This window comes from Microtus pennsylvanicus, chromosome 6, assembly GCF_037038515.1.
Source record: "Microtus pennsylvanicus isolate mMicPen1 chromosome 6, mMicPen1.hap1, whole genome shotgun sequence".
Classification (NCBI taxonomy): Eukaryota; Metazoa; Chordata; class Mammalia; order Rodentia; family Cricetidae; genus Microtus; species Microtus pennsylvanicus.
Window position 1 is genome coordinate 122903439 of NC_134584.1, and position 18205 is coordinate 122921643.

An 18205-nucleotide genomic window follows, 5' to 3' on the forward strand; every position below is an offset into this window, starting at 1 on the left:
TAAAACAGGGCTGTCTTATCCTGCCAAGACAGGGTAAGATAGTTTTGAAAAGTTGCTTGCCTTTGAAAATGGTGTGTCAGTTATGTTAGGCCTTAGCCAAAGTTGGTTGCTTCAACGCTGCTAATGTGACTTTGGGTGATTGCCTAGGTAGCTAGTTGTCTCTGTGATTTGTTGCATGTTTTGGAAGTTGTTTTATTGAACTTCCTAATTAACCAAGTAACATTATTTCCCTTCTCAGATCTTTGATGGGGTTGAAGACTATATAGATGTAGTTACCTTTCTCTCATGACTTGGCCAAGTTATTTATTATACAAGACCTAAGCTAGTTAGAATAGGATATTTGTACTTATTGTATATAATTTCATAGTAGGTTTAGAACTCTCTTATTTAAACAAAAGGGGGAGGTGTTACGGGAGGTCCTCCCACTCCTCCAGCCTATTGCCGCTGAGATACCAGCCCCTTGGGGCGTGGTCTCTCTCCCTTTAAAAAAGCGGCCACTTCCCTCTCCTCTCTCTCTTCACTTCCTGCTCCGCCGGTGACTTGACTTCCTTCCTGGTTACGCAGAGGGCTGACAGTGATCTGTAAGTTTTTTCCCCTTTAAATAAATACCACCCTATTAATCATAATTCCAAACTGGTGTGGCATTGTTTGTGACTTACGCCTTCAGTATCTGGATTACAGAAAGCAATGGATAGACTGTCAATTCATATGTCCGCCCACTGCACCTGCAGGGTAAAGTGCCTCTCTGGCTTCACCTTTAAGGTGCTTCTCCTGACCTCTAAGGAGATGTGCGTCATAAGGTTGAGATTCATCTTCAGGGCTGTGATTTCAGATCCATTTCCCCATATTTCAAGATTCTAATGGTCAGGAAAACCATAGAAAAAATATTTCCAATGAAGTCAAACTTTCATTTAGTATATAGAAAAGGATTAGGACAGTACTTGTTATGGCAAGACAGTATCTGGAGCCATTTCTGGACAGGGTGACATAGTGTGTGTCAATGGCTCCAAAAACCTTATTTAAGTGAAAATTACAGAACTGCCCGTCCTTTGAAAAATTCTTCAAATCAACGAGTTAATGTTTTAAAAATAATGTTTTTTCTGACACTCCTGGAGCCTGATCTGGTTGTGCGTACCCACACACAAGCACGCACGCACACACGCGCGCACACACACACGCTTGTCTGTATATACATGACACAGCTTGCTAAGTCAGTTATTGTGTAAACTGCTTGGACTTCAATAAAAATGATGCACAACACACCAGACTGATGGGACACAATGAGAGCTTGCTAAGAGGAAAGTTCATAGTGCTCAGTGCCTTCAGGAAAAGTGTGGAGACATCCCACACCAATGACTTAGCAGCACACCTGAACGCTCTAGAACAAAAAGAAGCAGGCGGGGGCTGGAGAGATGGCTCAGAGGTTAAGAACACTGACTGCCCTTCCAGAGGTCCTGAGTTCAATTCCCAGCAACCACATGGTGGCTCACAGCCATCTGTAATGAGATCTGGTGCCCTCTTCTGGCCAGCAAGAATACAGACAGACAGAACACTGTATACATAATAAATAAATAAATCTTTAAAAAAAAAAAGAAGAAGCAGGCACCTCTAAGAGGAGTAGATGGCAGGAAATAACCAGAAGAAAGAAAACAATACAAAGAAGTAATAAAACAAAGAATTGGTTCTTTGAGAAAAATCAACAAAATAGATAAACTCTTATCCAACTAACTAAAAGTCAGAGAGGGAATACACAAATCAACAAAATCAAAAACAAAAAGGGGGACATAACAACAAACTAGGAGGAAATACTGAGAATAATAGCAGATTTGTGTCTCAACTCTATAACAACTCCTGCTATAAAAAGTTTGGTATTTAATTGTTCTTATCCACACAGCAAGTAACTGGCGTTAGAAAAGCCCTCCGGAGGTGACTACGTTCACTAGATTCTGTGTTCTCTGCCTTTCATTTTCTACTGCTACTGCAGTGTAGACAAGAAGCCTGGAGCTTTCCAACCCATCTGACAAATGAGAGATCAGTAAAAATTAAAATCAGAAAAACAGATGGGAGAAAGAACCCAAAGATGGGTGAACAGAACCCAAACTGTAAATCCATGCTCTTTCAGACTAGTACAACAGAGATTGGGAGAGTCCTTTATGAGTGTAAAATCCTTTAACCACTGATTCCATCTTCATTCATTTAGCGCTATATTCTTTTGAGGTTCCAAGCTTGTCCTCAGAAAGAAAATATTTAGATTATTTTCATATTTAGGTCTCCGTGATTATAACTCCCATGAATATGATAATAATAATACTTCTTAATACTCATTTTATTTCTACAGAAAATATACTGAGAAAGCTGCTGGTGTCTATGGTAATTCTGTCTTTTTTTGAGAACTCTGTATATTGTAGACACACATGACACATGAATAGAAAGAGAATGTCTGGAAAACATTGTTTTCTCCTTCTTGCTGTAATGGGGTTGTTTGGGAGTAGGTAATATGTCCACATGCATCAGACTACATACACTAAATATGTGCAATTTTATATCAACTATCATAATTCAACATCTTTAAATAATTTTGGTTGGTATCTGTGGGAAATCCCCACCTACCGCTATCAGAAATGATTTTGCAAGCCACTACACAATCCCATGTCACATTCATGTCCACTGTGAAATTCTGGAGCGTGTTTTACTTTCACTTTTTGCTTTCTCAATTAAATTACACTAAGGAGGATACCTTTTATATGAACACAACAATGTATTCTTTTCACTAAACTATACTGCAATCCTCTTCCTGTGTGTTTGGACACTATTTCAGATCACTTTTGGTTTCACACCTTTACTGTCGTTTGCTAGACAAAGATTATATAGAATAGTATCTTTTATCTTTTTATACTTTTGCAAACAACACTATTAAAATTATATATTTTCAACAGCAACAAAAAGATGTTGGGTATGTTCAATTTGCAGCATAAATTCAATATAATCCAAAGGAAATTCCCCACAAATTATAACAGGAAAACTAATTCCAAAGCTATGTGCCATATGGAAAGACAGAATTCTCAGTAGGATTAAGGAAAAGTAGTACAGACATCGACATAATGTGTCTTTTGTACTTAACACAAATCTACATTGAAGAAAGTGTACGATATTTGTGAAAGAATAAGGGGATAGTGAGAAAAGGCCAAGAACGAAAGGACAAAAATAACAGTCAAACTTTCATCAAGAGACATAAGGAAACTCAACCAGGAAAAATGTGAACTTGGCCAATGTTACCTATAAATGTACAAGCACAGACTAATAAACACAGATTTCACAACTCCTATAGAAATAACTCAAGGTCACCCTCCAGTTACTAGTGATCTCTCTTCCAAACAGAGGCCCATGCTCTAGAGCTCTCTGGAAATGGAGGTGATCAGAAAGATTGGCTATGGATATGCACCCCGTCATTCCCCCTGTGGTTTCAGGTGAACCCACTCTGACCGATGCCCAGACACAAAACACTGTTGCAGAATAATGTCTGCTTCCTGCCACTGGGATTAGGGCAGAAGATGTGAAATCTGCCCTATCCACAATGCCATGAACACCCAAGGAACCTCTGCAGCTCAGAAATTCCTTGTGTTCTCAGGACTTGAATTCCCCTGAATCATGCTAATGTGGATGGTGGTAGAAAAAAGTTAAAAGCATTCCAATCAAGTGTTTCTGAAGGATGATGCCCATTACCTTACTTCTAGTAGTTTCTAAACTATTAATGAAACTTATCACACGAAATTGAACGTGGAATGCAGTGTTGACCTTCAGTCCTTCCAGTCTGTCTTCTCAGGGCACACCAAGAGCAATGCCTGTACCACACTCCCACAGCCAGGACTGCCGAGTCACCCATTCCTAGGTAACATACACTCGGGGAGGCTTAGAGGAGAAGGGCCACTGCCCAGATCAACCCACGGGACAACAAAACCAGTGTTTTTCATGGTCCATTCACTTCCCAGCAGATCTGACAGCTCAGCCAACTTACTTCTGTGCAGAAGGCAATGCGCCCCCATTCACAATGGCATGGCTTCTGGTCTACCTCATGACTCCCGATAGCTGCATCAGAGGAGAACCCTGGGAAAACATACTGTCTACCTCCCACTAGTGCTCCTGAATGCTAGGCTTGCCCAGAATCCCTCACTTAGTATTACCTGGCTGGGCCTCAGGACACTAGCAGCTCCCCTATTACAAAAGCGGAGATCAAATGACCAAGGCCGCACAGGCCTTCCCAGGTCTGCTCTTCCACCCCAGGGACATACAGGGCTGTAGTCGGGGAAATTCGTACTTTAGTAGAAACTCTTTCAATCTCTCGGAGCACTTCCTGTTCCTCTTCTAAGATACTGTGTCCCTTGCGCGTGTGTTCCATTACACAGTCACTGAACAGTGCAGCCAACCCTTCCCTTCACAGCTGGGAAGTCCTGCAGCCAAATACAGGTCACGTGCAAACAGTAGCTGCCGCTACAGCAAAAAGAGGCCATGAAATAGAAAACAACAAAGGGTCTCTGGAAGGGCTTAGAGGCAGGGAAGAGATAATGGAAATGCGATTATGATCCCCCACCATTGTGTTAAAAAGTTAAACCAGGTTTTACGGCCATGTGATCCAGAGGCTAGGAATTTGTATTAGCCGCACATTTTCTCTCATGTGGTCCATCTTTTAGTCAGGCCCACACCATTTTCATCCAGTTCTGTTTTTGTCAAACTCGTATAACTACTGTAATTTGGGTTCATGAGAAGTTCAGGTTTTTTATCCAGAGTCTTGATTCCCTGATCTGTGGTCGCGAGAAATGTATGAGTCCTCTCAAATCCATTTCCTCATTTCTAACGTGAGCTACAGTCAAAAGAGGAACGCCTTCCTGCTCCTTGCCCAGGCTTTTCTGTGCTGGAACTACACCTGCTTTAAAGCGGGTCAGTTAACTCAACTCTCACACAGATCCTTCTTCCTTTGTTACTTTGCAAAAAAAAAAAAAAAAATACAGAGAATGTGGAGGACACTCATTAACTGGTTGATTTTTTTGTTCTCACCGAGCAGCTAAGGTCCAACCTTGTAGCAGCTGCAGAACTTTTCCAGCACTGGGCAGCAGAAACAGGATTAGGTGTGCAAAGAAAACCTCAACTACACAGTGTGAGGCAAGGCGAAGCTACAGAAGACTTTGCTCTAAACAGAAATAAAAAACCAACAGTGCTTCAGTAAAGTGGAAGGAACTTCTTAATGACTTGGAAACAATGGGAAATAGAAACAAAAGATTAGAGCAATGATGCTCTTAGAGAAAATCAAATTTCAAAAGTGAAACAATTGTCTTTTTAAAAAGATAAATATAATAATATAATAGAAAAAAACATAGCTATACTGACTTTGCAAAGGGAAAAACCTTCCCTGTTGAGGTGATGACTTTAATAAGGTATCATTTCACGGTGTCCCTATGTGCTGTGTTAGCTGCCGCGACCTGTGACCTGACACACAGCTAGAGCTAATGCATGTACGCATGATAAGCAGAAGAAACATCTGCAGAGAAGATCCACTTGTTGATACTGACTACACATTGGCTCAATCTAACCTTCCCAATTGTATACCCCAAATCGGGCCTGTCTTCATTCACATGACATGGATCAATACATGCTGGGAAATTACAAATCACTGATTCTGCCACAAACAGGTCCTATTTCATAATGGTGACTCCAGCAGCTCCTTGCCCTCTGCGTTTTCCCTTACACCCTACACAACAAACCATTCCTTCTATTCTGGTCTGAAAGTGGAAGCCATGCTCCACACACAAATCCTTTTCCGGTTACTGAAATGGACAGTTGACTACATGATTCAAATTTGTAATTTTAAAACCCAGTGGAGACTGAGTCCTTTCATCTAAGAATTTAGTTGGTTTAATCACAAGCACAACAAGGTCGTTGCCCCATGGAGCTATGGAGTGGGAGTAAGGCTTCCTGATTCAACTTAAGAAAGCTTGACTCAGAAACATTTTTCTAGAAGGTCGGAGAGACTGCTGTTCTAGAATTAATACACCTTCCCAGGGAGAAATTATTGCACACACCTAAAAGTTTAATAAACAAAAATCTCGTCAATGACAGCATGCTCCAGCGGTGGCCTGCGCTCACAGCGGGGCCAGCCTGGCACAGATTTTGCATTCCATCTCTGCCGTCACCACTAAGTCCCTTTTAAGTTCAGGCCCGAGGTTAGACTTTGAACAATTTAAAAAGGCTCAGAGGAAGGAAAATCTAGTCACTTAGGCAGATGGAGATTTACAAAACTATCTTTTAAATCATGCACTGTGAGCTAAATATAACTATATCACAAGGTATGATTCAAAAGAGAAATAGAAGCCGGGCGGTGGTGGCGCACGCCTTTAATCCCAGCACTTGGGAGGCAGAGGCAGGCGGATCTCTGTGAGTTCGAGACCAGCCTGGTCTATAAGAGCTAGTTCCAGGACAGGCTCCAAAACCACAGAGAAACTCTGTCTCAAAAAAAAAAAAAAAAAAAAAAAAAGAGAAATAGACCATTATATATGATATAAAAGATAAATTTTAAAAGATGCATCCATGCCACATTCCTGAAACACAATGGATACAGGATGAAAGTTACCTATCCACACTATAAAGGATGTGCTTAAATAAACAGCAATGCTGAGCTAGTCTAACCCCAGAAGAAGACTTGTTTTGCCTCTGAGCAAGCTGGCTCACAGGAACACTCTAGTTGCTTCTATGAAGGACCAGAAAGAGTTCATGTGAACTACCCAGGAGTGCTATCTGACTCAAGGCTGACATTACTCTGTAGAATTTCATTTTGAAGCTTTATATGGGTGTGTGCCTGCATGTGTCTGGGTGCAGTACCTGCAGAGGTCAGAAGAGGGCATCAGATGCCTTGGAACAGGAGTTACAGGACAGGATTAGCAACCATGGCTTCCGGCAATGGAACCTGCGTCCTCTGCAACAACTCCCAGTGCTCTTAATTGCTAAGCTATCTCTCAAGTCACATTTTTTTTATTTAAAATTTATTTTATACATTTAATTAAAGTGTACTACATCACTTTCCACCTTCTTTGTCCTCTCTCCATTCCTTCCCAAATTCTTTCCTTCCAATTTCTAACACTTGCTGGTGCCATGGACGTGAAGTTGCAGAAATGCTGGGAAGACTATGGACACTGTCCTGAGCCAATCACAGTCTCCCTAGGTTCCACGGTTCTCTGAAAATACCCCATGGGATCATTCTCATCTTGGATGACTCTGAAATTCAGAAATTCCTCCCTCCACTTTCTAAGTACCATGACTTAAGGTCTATGCCACTACACCTGGCTTAGGTAGCTGCAGTTTCATTTAGTGAATCGTTACAATGATGGGATGAGCAAGATGAGCAGTTACATTTAAGAATATTCAAAAACCACCTATCTCTGTGTGCCTGGCTTTCATCATCTGTAGAATAAGGATATTACTCTGCCCTAGTCCCTTGATGAATTATAACAGACTAAAGATAAAAACCAATATTGCTCGTAGTTGGAAGACAGTGGACTCTGAGGCATGAGGACTGCATTTGATGGGAGCGGCCTTCTCTTATGGAATTAGGACCAGAGCCTGTGTCCTGGTTATCTTTACCAGCCAGGTTCAGCCACTCATCCTTATTAAGCCAATTAAAAGAACCAAGTTATACTAAGTGGTGATGGTATATGCCTTTAATCCTAACACTTGGGAGGCAGATGCAGCTGAATTTCTGTAATTTCAAGGCCAGCCTCATCTACAGAGATAGTTCCAGGACAGACAAGTGCTGAGAGTTGCCATGGGAGTATACAGCAGGTGACAATTAATGTTCAGCAGGTCAACTCATCAGATGCTTGATTCGCTTGTGGGGAGACTGTGGAGACCCCAAAACGCCTATTTCCACATTGACCAAAGGTCAGAGAGTTGGGACTTGTTTCTAGTTCTTTCAAGGTTATTGTATCTCTACTAGATAAATGAAAATACTGCTTTGAATACACACATGAGGTAGTTAATGTTTATTATATTCTTTTCTATTAAGCCTTTTAACATTAACACTGTTAAGTTGTGTTGACAAAACACCACACATTGGGGGTACACCATCTATCTATCCTTGTACTTTACTCAGGAGGTGAACTCATGAGCATCATGAGTTCAAATATACCCTTGGGTCACAGCTAACATCCAACACAGGCTGAATAAAAAAAACAACAAAATCTCAAAGGAATTTGTGAAAATATGAAAAACAAAACCAGAAACAACAAACTACCACCCTTTCACAGAAGCCCTTATTGGAAAAGTATGATGACACACTGCCTGATTTTTAAATAAACAATAGACCCCTTAAATGACGGGTGTCCCACCCTATACATTACAGCAGAAACACACCCATCACTAAGGAAAAGCACAACAGAAGATGAACAAGTCATAAAACTCTAAGGGCCACAAAATAAACTTCACTAAATGGATGTGCCCCACATACGGCACACTTTAGTATTTACCTCAAATGTTTCAAATAAAAAGCACCATGATCTCTACTATCAGTCTTGAGTGAAGAAGGTAAACAATTTCCTTCCTTCAAGGCTGTGACGGATAAAGGAAACAAGACATTTTTCTGGCTGCTGAAGACTACTGTGATCTGAAGTCCTTTACCAGTCAGTTACATCAATAGGGATTCCTCTTGTATGCGTTTGTCCCAATTTCCTGATTTAAAAATTACATAAACAGACTTTACAACATCTACAGGGGAGACGCAGAACTGGGCAGGTAAGAAATGGTCATTCCCAGGATTAAGATCTGATTTTTGAAAACCTGTGATTCAAGGGTCTAACATTCTGAGGAACGAGCATGCACATTCACACACCCACAAACACACACAATGTCAGCACACAATTAAAATCAAAATAAAAATCAACCCTTTAAACAAACAGCTTTTCACTGGTGAAAGTTGTTCCCTTGCAAGCGTTCATTCCCGTACCACAGGTGTTGCGGCATCTAAAGGTCACAGCTTTTCTTCAACTTGAACTGGTTCATACAGCAGAAAGCAAGCATGTAGCCTTGAAGTCAGAGAAATCAATCCTTCTAAACTGGTGGTATCATTTGGGAGGATTTTAGAAATGTCCTACTGAAGGAAATATGGTACTGGGGGGTAGGCTTTGAGAATTCACATCCGCGCACCATTCCCAGTTCCCACTGTTAAGGATGTGAGTTCCTAGCCTTCTTACGACATCACTGTGCATTTCCTCCAGAAGGCTATACCCACAGCTGTGAAAGGAAGTTACCCTGGACAGCTACAGTTGTGAGAAGAAAGGTGTCCTGCCTGTTGAGAAGTCATCCTATACCTGAAGCTGCAGAAGGAAGATATCCTGGATACCTGCAGCTCTGAAGAGAAAGGTACTCTGTCAAAATCAGGCTGTACCGACAGCTACGAGGCAAGGTATTACGGATACCTACAGCACAGAAGGAAAAGGTACCCTGGCTGGCAGAAGTCACGCTACACATGCAGCTGTGAAGGGAAGGTATCCTAGGTAACTAAAACTGTGAGGAGAAAGAAATAATGACAGTCAGGAAGTCAGAACATACCTGAAGTTGTCTTCCGGTGGGAGAATGTGTCCCAGCAGGATCTGGCAATCTTGTTCCTGAGAGCCATTCTACCTGGGCTCCGCTCCTCTTTGCTAAGAGAACTTCCCAGCAGCGATAACAATTGCTGCTCCCCTAAGGGAGTTTCCTAGAAGAGCTGTCCATCTCTTCTCTCCTCTGCTCCACTACGATCCCAGCAGAGATGCCCATCACTTCTCTGCCCTGACAGTACGGAGTTACCCAGCAGAGATGCCCATTTCTTCTCAGCTCTGGCCGTTACTTCTTTGCTTCACTCAACTAAGACAAGTATCCATCTGCCCTGACTCCGGTGAAATGTATCCAAATCTGCTCCACTCCCCCAATGGAGTTTCCCAGCAGGTATGTCATTTCCTTCTCGGCTCCAGGTATGTCATTTCCTTCTCGGCTCTGTTCCACTTGGGGTTTCCCACCAGAAACGTCCATTGCTCCTAAGCTCTGCTCCACCAGGGAGATTTGCAGAAAGGATTCGACCCTGATCTGCCGAAAGATCGTTCATCACCCCAAACTCGCTAAAGAAATTTATTTGGAAGTGAGACCTGTAGGAGACTGTAAAGGGCAGATGCCAACTAAAAAGGCACAGGGCTTATACGGGGCCTCTTATGAACAGAGATTGAGCAGCGAGATTTTCAGGGTGAAATTGGTTTCAACCCCTGAGCTGGCAGACTGGCTAGATTTCAAGCTCAGTTGCTGGTTAGTTCTATCCTCAGGGACTGGTTGGTTTCATGTTCAGTAGGTCAGGGGAAGAATTTGTTTCTTTGGCTTTGGTTTCAAAGCCAACATGTGTGTCTTTCACTGGCTCCGGTTCAGGATTGAGTGTATTCTTTGGCTGGCCCTTTTACCCTACATATAGGGCTCCATAAACTCAATTTTCCCATGAGTTTGCAGAGGCAAATAATACAAAATGGACATCTTGAATCTTGAAAAAATTGTTGACACCATCCAATTTTTCTCTAGAGAATAGTCTTGAATAGTCTTGAATGAATGTATGTAAGTGTGTTGGATTAAGAACTTACCAAATTCTTTATAATAATACACCCTCAGATTTTTTTCAGGTACTCAAAAACTATTGTAATTAGCAAAGGCACACAAAATATTTTACTCCTTTAAAGTGTAAAACTTTGTTACACTGACTTTATTTTTATGGTTTCTCTGCAATGTTCCTTTTTCTGATGATTTCGAAGATTGCTTATATATGCAAAGTCTTTACCACACAGATTACATACATAGGGTTTCTCTCCAGTATGTGTTCTTTCATGCATTTGAAGACCACTATGATGAGCAAAGAATTTACCACAACGATTACATAAATAGGGTTTCTCTCCAGTATGTCTTCTTTTATGTGTTTGGAGAACACTGTGTTGTGCAAAGGCTTTACCACATTCCTTACATTCATAGGGTTTCTCTCCAGTGTGTGTTCTTTTATGTACTCGGAGATGACTGTGATGAGCAAAGGCTTTACCACATTCATTACATTCATAGGGTTTCTCTCCGGTGTGAATTCTTATGTGTGTTTTAAGAGCATTGTGATAAGCAAAGGCTTTACCACATTCATTACATTTATAGGGCTTCTCTCCAGTATGTGTTCTTTCATGTATTTGGAGATGACCTTGTTGTACAAAGGCTTTAGAACATAAATAACATTCATAGGGCTTCTCTCCAGTATGTGTTCTTGTATGCATCTGAAGATTATTGTGACGTGCAAAGGTTTTACCACATTGATTACATTCATAGGGTCTCTCTCCAGTATGTGTTCTTTTATGCATTTGAAGAACATGGGAATAAGCAAAGGTTTTACCACATTGATTACATTCATATGGTTTCTCTCCAGTATGTGTTCTTTCATGCATTTGAAGATGACTTTGCTGTGCAAAGGTTTTACCACATTGAATACATTCATAGGGTTTCTCTCCAGTATGTGTTCTTTTATGCGTTTGGAGATGATTGTATCGTACAAAGGCTTTACCACACTGATGACATTTATAGGGTTTCTCTCCAGTATGTGTTCTTTTATGTATTTGAAGATTTTTATTACGTGCAAAGGCTTTACCACATTGATTGCATTGATAGGGTTTCTCTCCAATATATATACTTTCATGCCTTTGAAGATGACTGTCATATGCAAAGGCATTAATACATTGAACATAGACAGGATTATCTCCAGTATGACTTCTTTCAGGCCTGCAAGGATAATGGGCACATGTAAATCCCTTATCACACTCAATACACTGTTGAATCTTTATTATCTGTATGAATGAGTTTTACAATTTGGTCCAATTATAAAGAAGAATTAGATCTTAAGGTTTTATATTGTATTTACATTCACGCTACTACCCTTTATTTAGGATAGTTTTTTTTTTTCAAGACAGAGTTTCTGTGTGACTTTGGAACCTGTCCTGGAACTCACTCTTGTAGACCAGGCTGGCCTCAAACTCAAGAGATCTGCCTGCCTCTGCCTCCCGACTGCTGGGATTAAAAGCCTGTTTTCCATGTTTAAACATTACCTGTGATGCTAAGATCCTCTGTTAAACAGGTTACACTTAAAGAACCTCTTTTTTTTGCCGGGCGGTGGTGGCGCACACCTTTAATCCCAGCACTCGGGAGGCAGAGGCAGGCGGATCTCTGTGAGTTCGAGGCCAGCCTGGTCTAGAAGAGCTAGTTCCAGGACAGGAACCAAGAAAAAAAAGCTACAGAGAAACCCTGTCTCGAAAATCAAAAAAAAAAAAAAAAAGAATCTTTTTTTCTATGAGAATTTGCACACACTAAAAGACACTGGAAAAATTCAGATATAGATACGTGGTATAAAGAGTAAGGCTTTCCCGACAACAAATGCTCCTTGATTCTGGACTCTAACTGCCCATCTCACTAAGCTTAGCATGGTCACAGCAGAATATGAGGAACACTAGCTTTACTATGACCTATTTGTTTATTAGAAGGTTGTGAAGATGGACTCATCACCTCCCCAGCGTGTAGACCTTTTGTAATATGAGTGGTATGAAATTAATGAATTGACAGCTCTACAGCATAGCTATGATACAAATAGTAATATATGCTAAGGCATTCTTTCCTTGTCTTCTTTCTTAAAATAATGCCTTGCAAATATATTTCATCTATTTGAAAATGAGGTATATGGTTTTGTGAGAATTTAATAATCATCAATTCACATGAAATTGTACTTATTTACACTGCTGCTTTTGTTTAAAACTTCCAGGACACATTACAATTCCTTCAGAGGCACGTTTTTATCAGTTTGCACATGATAATTACCTTCCATGTCTTTGAGAATTTTGACAATGTTCTTCAGTATTATGGTTTTCCCAACTGTATCCTAAAATATAGTAGAAAATGTATGAAATATTATTGTAAATTGGGTAAAATTTAAATTACATGAAGGAAATTCAATATTACCTATGATAGTGAGGTTCCTGTAGGTCTCCAGCATCACATCTTTGTAGAGATTCCTCTGGGAAGGATCCAGCAATGTCCACTCTTCCCAAGTGAAGTCAACATGCACATCATCATAGGTCACTGCATTCTGAAATGACACATACATATGTACAACAGAAAGCATGATACTGACAACATTGTAAATGTTTACTTCTTTGACAATATAGTCATGATTCTAGTACTCCGTACACTAATTATATTATATAGACATTATAATGTAATCACCAAGTCTCCTTGGAAGGAAACTGAATAGGAGGTTCACCTGTCATTTCTGTACCCTGTGAATGGGATATCACTTTGCAAGAAAAATGTCTAATAAAACATAGACACTTAGCCGGGTGGTGGTGGCGCACGCCTTTAATCCCAGCACTTGGGAGGCAGAGGCAGGCGGATCTCTGTGAGTTCGAGACCAGCCTGGTCTACAAGAGCTAGTTCCAGGACAGGCTCCAAAACCACAGAGAAACCCTGTCTCGAAAAACAAAAACAAAAACAAAACAAAACAAAACAAAACCATAGACACTTGTATCATAGAAACACAGATCAACAGTACACACTACACAGGACAGAAATTGTATGAACAATTGCTAAGTACAAAGAGAAAAATAATATCGACAAGCTGGGTATATTGAATTACACCTTTAAATGGGGGAAATCAGAAGTCAGAGACAGGTATATCTGCCTTAGAGTTGAATGCCAGCCTAGTCTATGAAGTGAGTTTCAGGACAGCCAGAGGGAGATATTAAGATCCTGTCTCCCGTGCAAAATCATTCAAACAACCAAAAAATAGAACTCAAGAGATTCTTACTGGATACATAGTTTTGCATTTATCTTCCAGAAACCTGAAGTGTCCCCACTTTAAAACAGACCATCAGTAAGATTTTTCTAAAAGGCACTGCATCTTTAAACAGCTACAAGTGGACAGATGACAACATTAGCAATTTAAGTGTTGATCACAAATATTCAACACAGGGTAGAAAAGATCTCTCATTGGTAAGGAGCCCTCGTTAGTCTGGCATAGAGGTGCAGGGTTTAATTACTAGGATTTACTTCAGGGAACCCAACCAGCCATTTTTCAAGTTTAGATTTCTTGGGGGGACCATGTAATGCATCTCCGTACAGGTAAAATACTCATGAACACTAAAAAATTCAAGACAAACTCAAAAGACGGGTAGAAGGTGATGTACAGGCAATGCAGTGGATCAGAAGGCTCAGGCAGAATTAATGTAATGGGTACATGCCATCCTGGGAAACAGAAAGAGAACCTCTGTAAAATTTTAAAATTCAAGATAAGCGTGAAGCTCAGTACTACAGCATATGCTTGACATGGGACACAAACCTACATCCCAGGCACATCATACAATGACATGAAAGCAAAAAGCCAGGAATTTGTGCTCACTTTTAATCCAAGCACTTGGGATACAGACTCAAGGGGATCTCCGAATCTGAGGATACTCTGAGGCCAGCTGGTGTAGAGAGCTACTTCAGGACAGTAAGGGCCACACAGAAAAATCTTGTTTTTACAATCAGATAATTAACAGAAGCACAGCAAACTGGCTTAGCACTGAATAGCAATTGCTTCTCCTGTATCTTATGTGATTTAGAGATAGTTTATAATGTCGGTGAAGCCATGATAGCACAATAAGGATCTTATTAGTTTCAATTACAGCAGAGCAGACACAAAAGAACAGAAAATGGTCTGAGAAACTCCTATCACGTACCTAACAAGGAAAGTCATCCAGAAATGCTCCTCCTAATAATGGTTTCACAAGCAATTGAAAGAAAAGTCACCAAGAGATACATGTTCAAATAAATCATCATCTGGACTTAATCAACCGCATTCTGAACAAGGTCACTATAGGCTAATGGCCATGCATGAAGAAAATGAAATTAGTCACTTCAATGACCCTCATCATCTGCAGCAACACTTACAATGTTCAGATGTACAACCTCTCTTCAGACATACGACAATCTCTTGACAGTGACATATTATAGATTCAGAAAACAAGTTATATCCTTCCAACATACAATTTCACATAACACTATTCCTCTTACGAGAGACAAATGGAGATACAGTGAGAGAATACTGTCCCAAGGAAACACCAAAGCACAGCAGAAAAATTAAATCCTGTAGTTTTGGCTCAGATATATATGGCTACAGTTTCAGAGGATGCCCCTCTCCCTGCAACTTCTCTTTGGTTATTTTTACTCCTATATGCCAGTCCGTATATAGTTCTTTACGGAATATGTCTCAATGTCTTGTGATCTCAAAATGCAACTCAGGCTACTATAGAATATTATTTTAGGATGTGATACATTTGTGAATGCTTTGGAGCATTTTTTAAATGATGAAAGAGTCTCACATTCTTTTATGGTGCAAGTGTTTAACTCTGTGAAGCTGTGAAAATCTGTCTAATAAAGAGCTGAACAGCCAATAGCTTGGCAGGAATGGATAGGTGGGTAGGCAGAGGGAAAAACTGGCAGAATAAACTTGGGTGGAAAAAAAGAAGTAATGAGAGGATATCAAAGGTCAGCAAGCCATGGAATAAGAAGTAAAGAAAGGTATACTAAATTGACAAAGATAAAAACCCAGAAGTAAAAGGGAGATAGGATTACTTAAGAAAAGCTGGAAAGAAACAAGCCAAGGTAAGGTCATTCATCCATAAGTAATAAGACTATGTGTCATTTATTTGGTATGCCGCATGCCCCCCAAAAGAATGAAGAGCAAAAGAACTAGCAATTGTGGTAAACAAGGCTACACAAAAGGACATTTTTAAGCATAAATCAAACAGAATGCCCTTCCCTTTGGGGCTACACAAAAGGTGTGGCAAAGGTACACATTGGGCTAATGGATGTAGATCCACAATGGACAGTTAAGGTAATCATTTCCCACTGGGAAATGCCTTGAGGGGGTTCTTGCAGGTTCCCATGCCAAATTTGGTTGTCTTTAGTTGAGAAAACTCCTTCCTGTATATAATGAAGGAACATAATACCTATTAGGAGAAACCATACTGCTCTGGATGATGGAAAATCTATAGAAGAGAGAACAAAAAATACAGGAAAATCCCAGCACTTGGAGCAGAAGCAGGTGGATCTCTGTGAGTTCAAAGACAGCCTGATCTACAGAGTGAGTTTCAGGACAAAGAAACACAGAGAAACCCTATCTCAAAAAGCCAAAAATTAAAAATAAAAGTAAAAGTAGAGTTTAAAATAAAGTCATATAAAGTTGGAAAACACCCAGAGAATATGGATACTGCATGTGATTATGGTCTCTTTGAATTGTTTGAATGCTGAGGAAGGAACAACAGCTGCTGAAAGATATTTGTTAATAAATGTTGCTGAATTAATCCAAGATAGGTATTTTGAAAATACCTTGACTTCATAGTTGAAGTCAAAAGGTATGTTACTTTGGAGAAGAGGTTTTGCTTTTGTTTCCACAGGAAATGAAAGGCAGTGGTTTCATTCCAGGTTAAGAAAACTCAGGTTTGATCAAGGAAGACCCCTGGGAAATCTCCAATAGGAGCATATGGCCCAGATGTCTGAGTTCTACATCCAGAACAGATTCAAGACTGCTGACTGAGATGATCAAGCCTCACAGGATACTCCAGTTATGACTTGATCATAATTGTAAATTTGCTTTAGGTCCGCATAAGATTATCAGTGCCCCCAATCAGCAGGAAGGAGCTTTGAAAACTATGCCCACATTCCCAAAAAATAACTATGGATATTTTCCATTATTTAGAATGTTGCTTACAAGTTGTTATAGATAATGGTCAGGAGAAAAGCTAAACAAAGGATATTAGATTCAGAGTTCTTATTTGAAAAAAGGTGGAGGGAGTGCTGTGGGACAATGGTCTTTTATCCTGTCTCTTGTATTATTTTTAATAAAATGCTGATTGGTCAGTAGCCAGGCAGTATGAGTGGGGTGATCAGGCAGGAAGTAGAGGCAGGGCAATGAAACAAGAGAATTCTGGGAGGAGGAAAGAGAGTAGGTCAGCAGTAGTGACCCAGACGCAAAGGAAGCAAGATAGCAAGATGTGATTGCTTTGCCAAAATGGTATCAAGCCACAAGGCTAACACAGACAAGAACTATGAACTAATGTAAGTTCTAAGAGCTAATAAGAAGCCTGAGCTACTAGGCCAATCAGTGTAATTAATGTAGACTGCGGTGTGATTCTTTGGGACTGAACAATTGTGGGACTGGGCGGGACAGAAAATCTGTCAACATGTAAAGCAAATATTTTGGCAAACTTCTATACATGAACAAAGACCAAAGTTAAAAATACAAATAAAAAACATTGTCATAGAAGGTCTCCTAGACACAGGTGTGATGTAACAATAATTGCATCAAGATCATGGCATGTGAGTTTGAGGCCAGACTGGTCTACAAGAGGTAGTTCTAGAACAGGCTCCAAAAGCTAAAGAGAAACCCTGTCTCAAAAAAACCAAACAAAACAAAAAACCCAAAACGTTTGAAAGAAAGATTTTCCAATCACTTTGCTACAAGCCAAGGTAATTATTAGGAAATGTCCTCCTTGTTCTTTGTACAACCAAATTCCACTACTGGCAGGAAGTATCTCAGATAGTACTCAAAGGATGGATGGTACTCTCGCAAATGGATGTCTTTCATATGGTGGAATTTGGAAAAACAGATACACCACACCACTGATTCAGAATTTCAATGTGCAACTTGAGTTCTGAAAAAGCTGATTCTGTAAACACACAATTATCAGAGGTTATGGCCATCATGGGAATACCTGTACACATTAAGAGCGGCAGTGCTCCAGCATGTCTTTAGGACGATGAAACACTTTTGTTTATTAACCTATAAAGCATATTACAGGTATACCACCCAATCCTACAGGGCAGGCAGTTATATAAAAATCAATTTTAACTCTAAATGACATGCCAAACGAACAAAATGGGGCTGTAAAGATCCTAGAAATAGATTATCAAATCACAGCCACAGAAAAGGAACTAACAAAAATCCATAAAGTTTTATAACTGAATCAGTTATTTCATGTAATTGAAGTATAAATTCTAAAAGGGTAACATCATTTAAATTCACAGTACAGGTATTATAGCTCTGAAGGGAAAGGTTGTTGGAAATCAAGCTATACATAGAGCAGTGAAAGGA

At 40.1% G+C, this 18205-nt stretch overlaps 1 protein-coding gene across 1 annotated transcript in view; it reads right to left on the reverse strand.

Annotated features, from left to right (window-relative positions):
- Positions 1-18205, reverse strand: part of LOC142852611 (uncharacterized) — a 49355-nt gene that overhangs the window by 12557 nt on the left and 18593 nt on the right. The window contains 4 exon segments of the mRNA XM_075977621.1: positions 9592-10781; positions 10783-11805; positions 12892-12952; positions 13033-13159. Coding sequence (XP_075833736.1) covers positions 10766-10781; positions 10783-11805; positions 12892-12952; positions 13033-13159 — 1227 coding nt within the window. The 3' untranslated portion in view covers positions 9592-10765.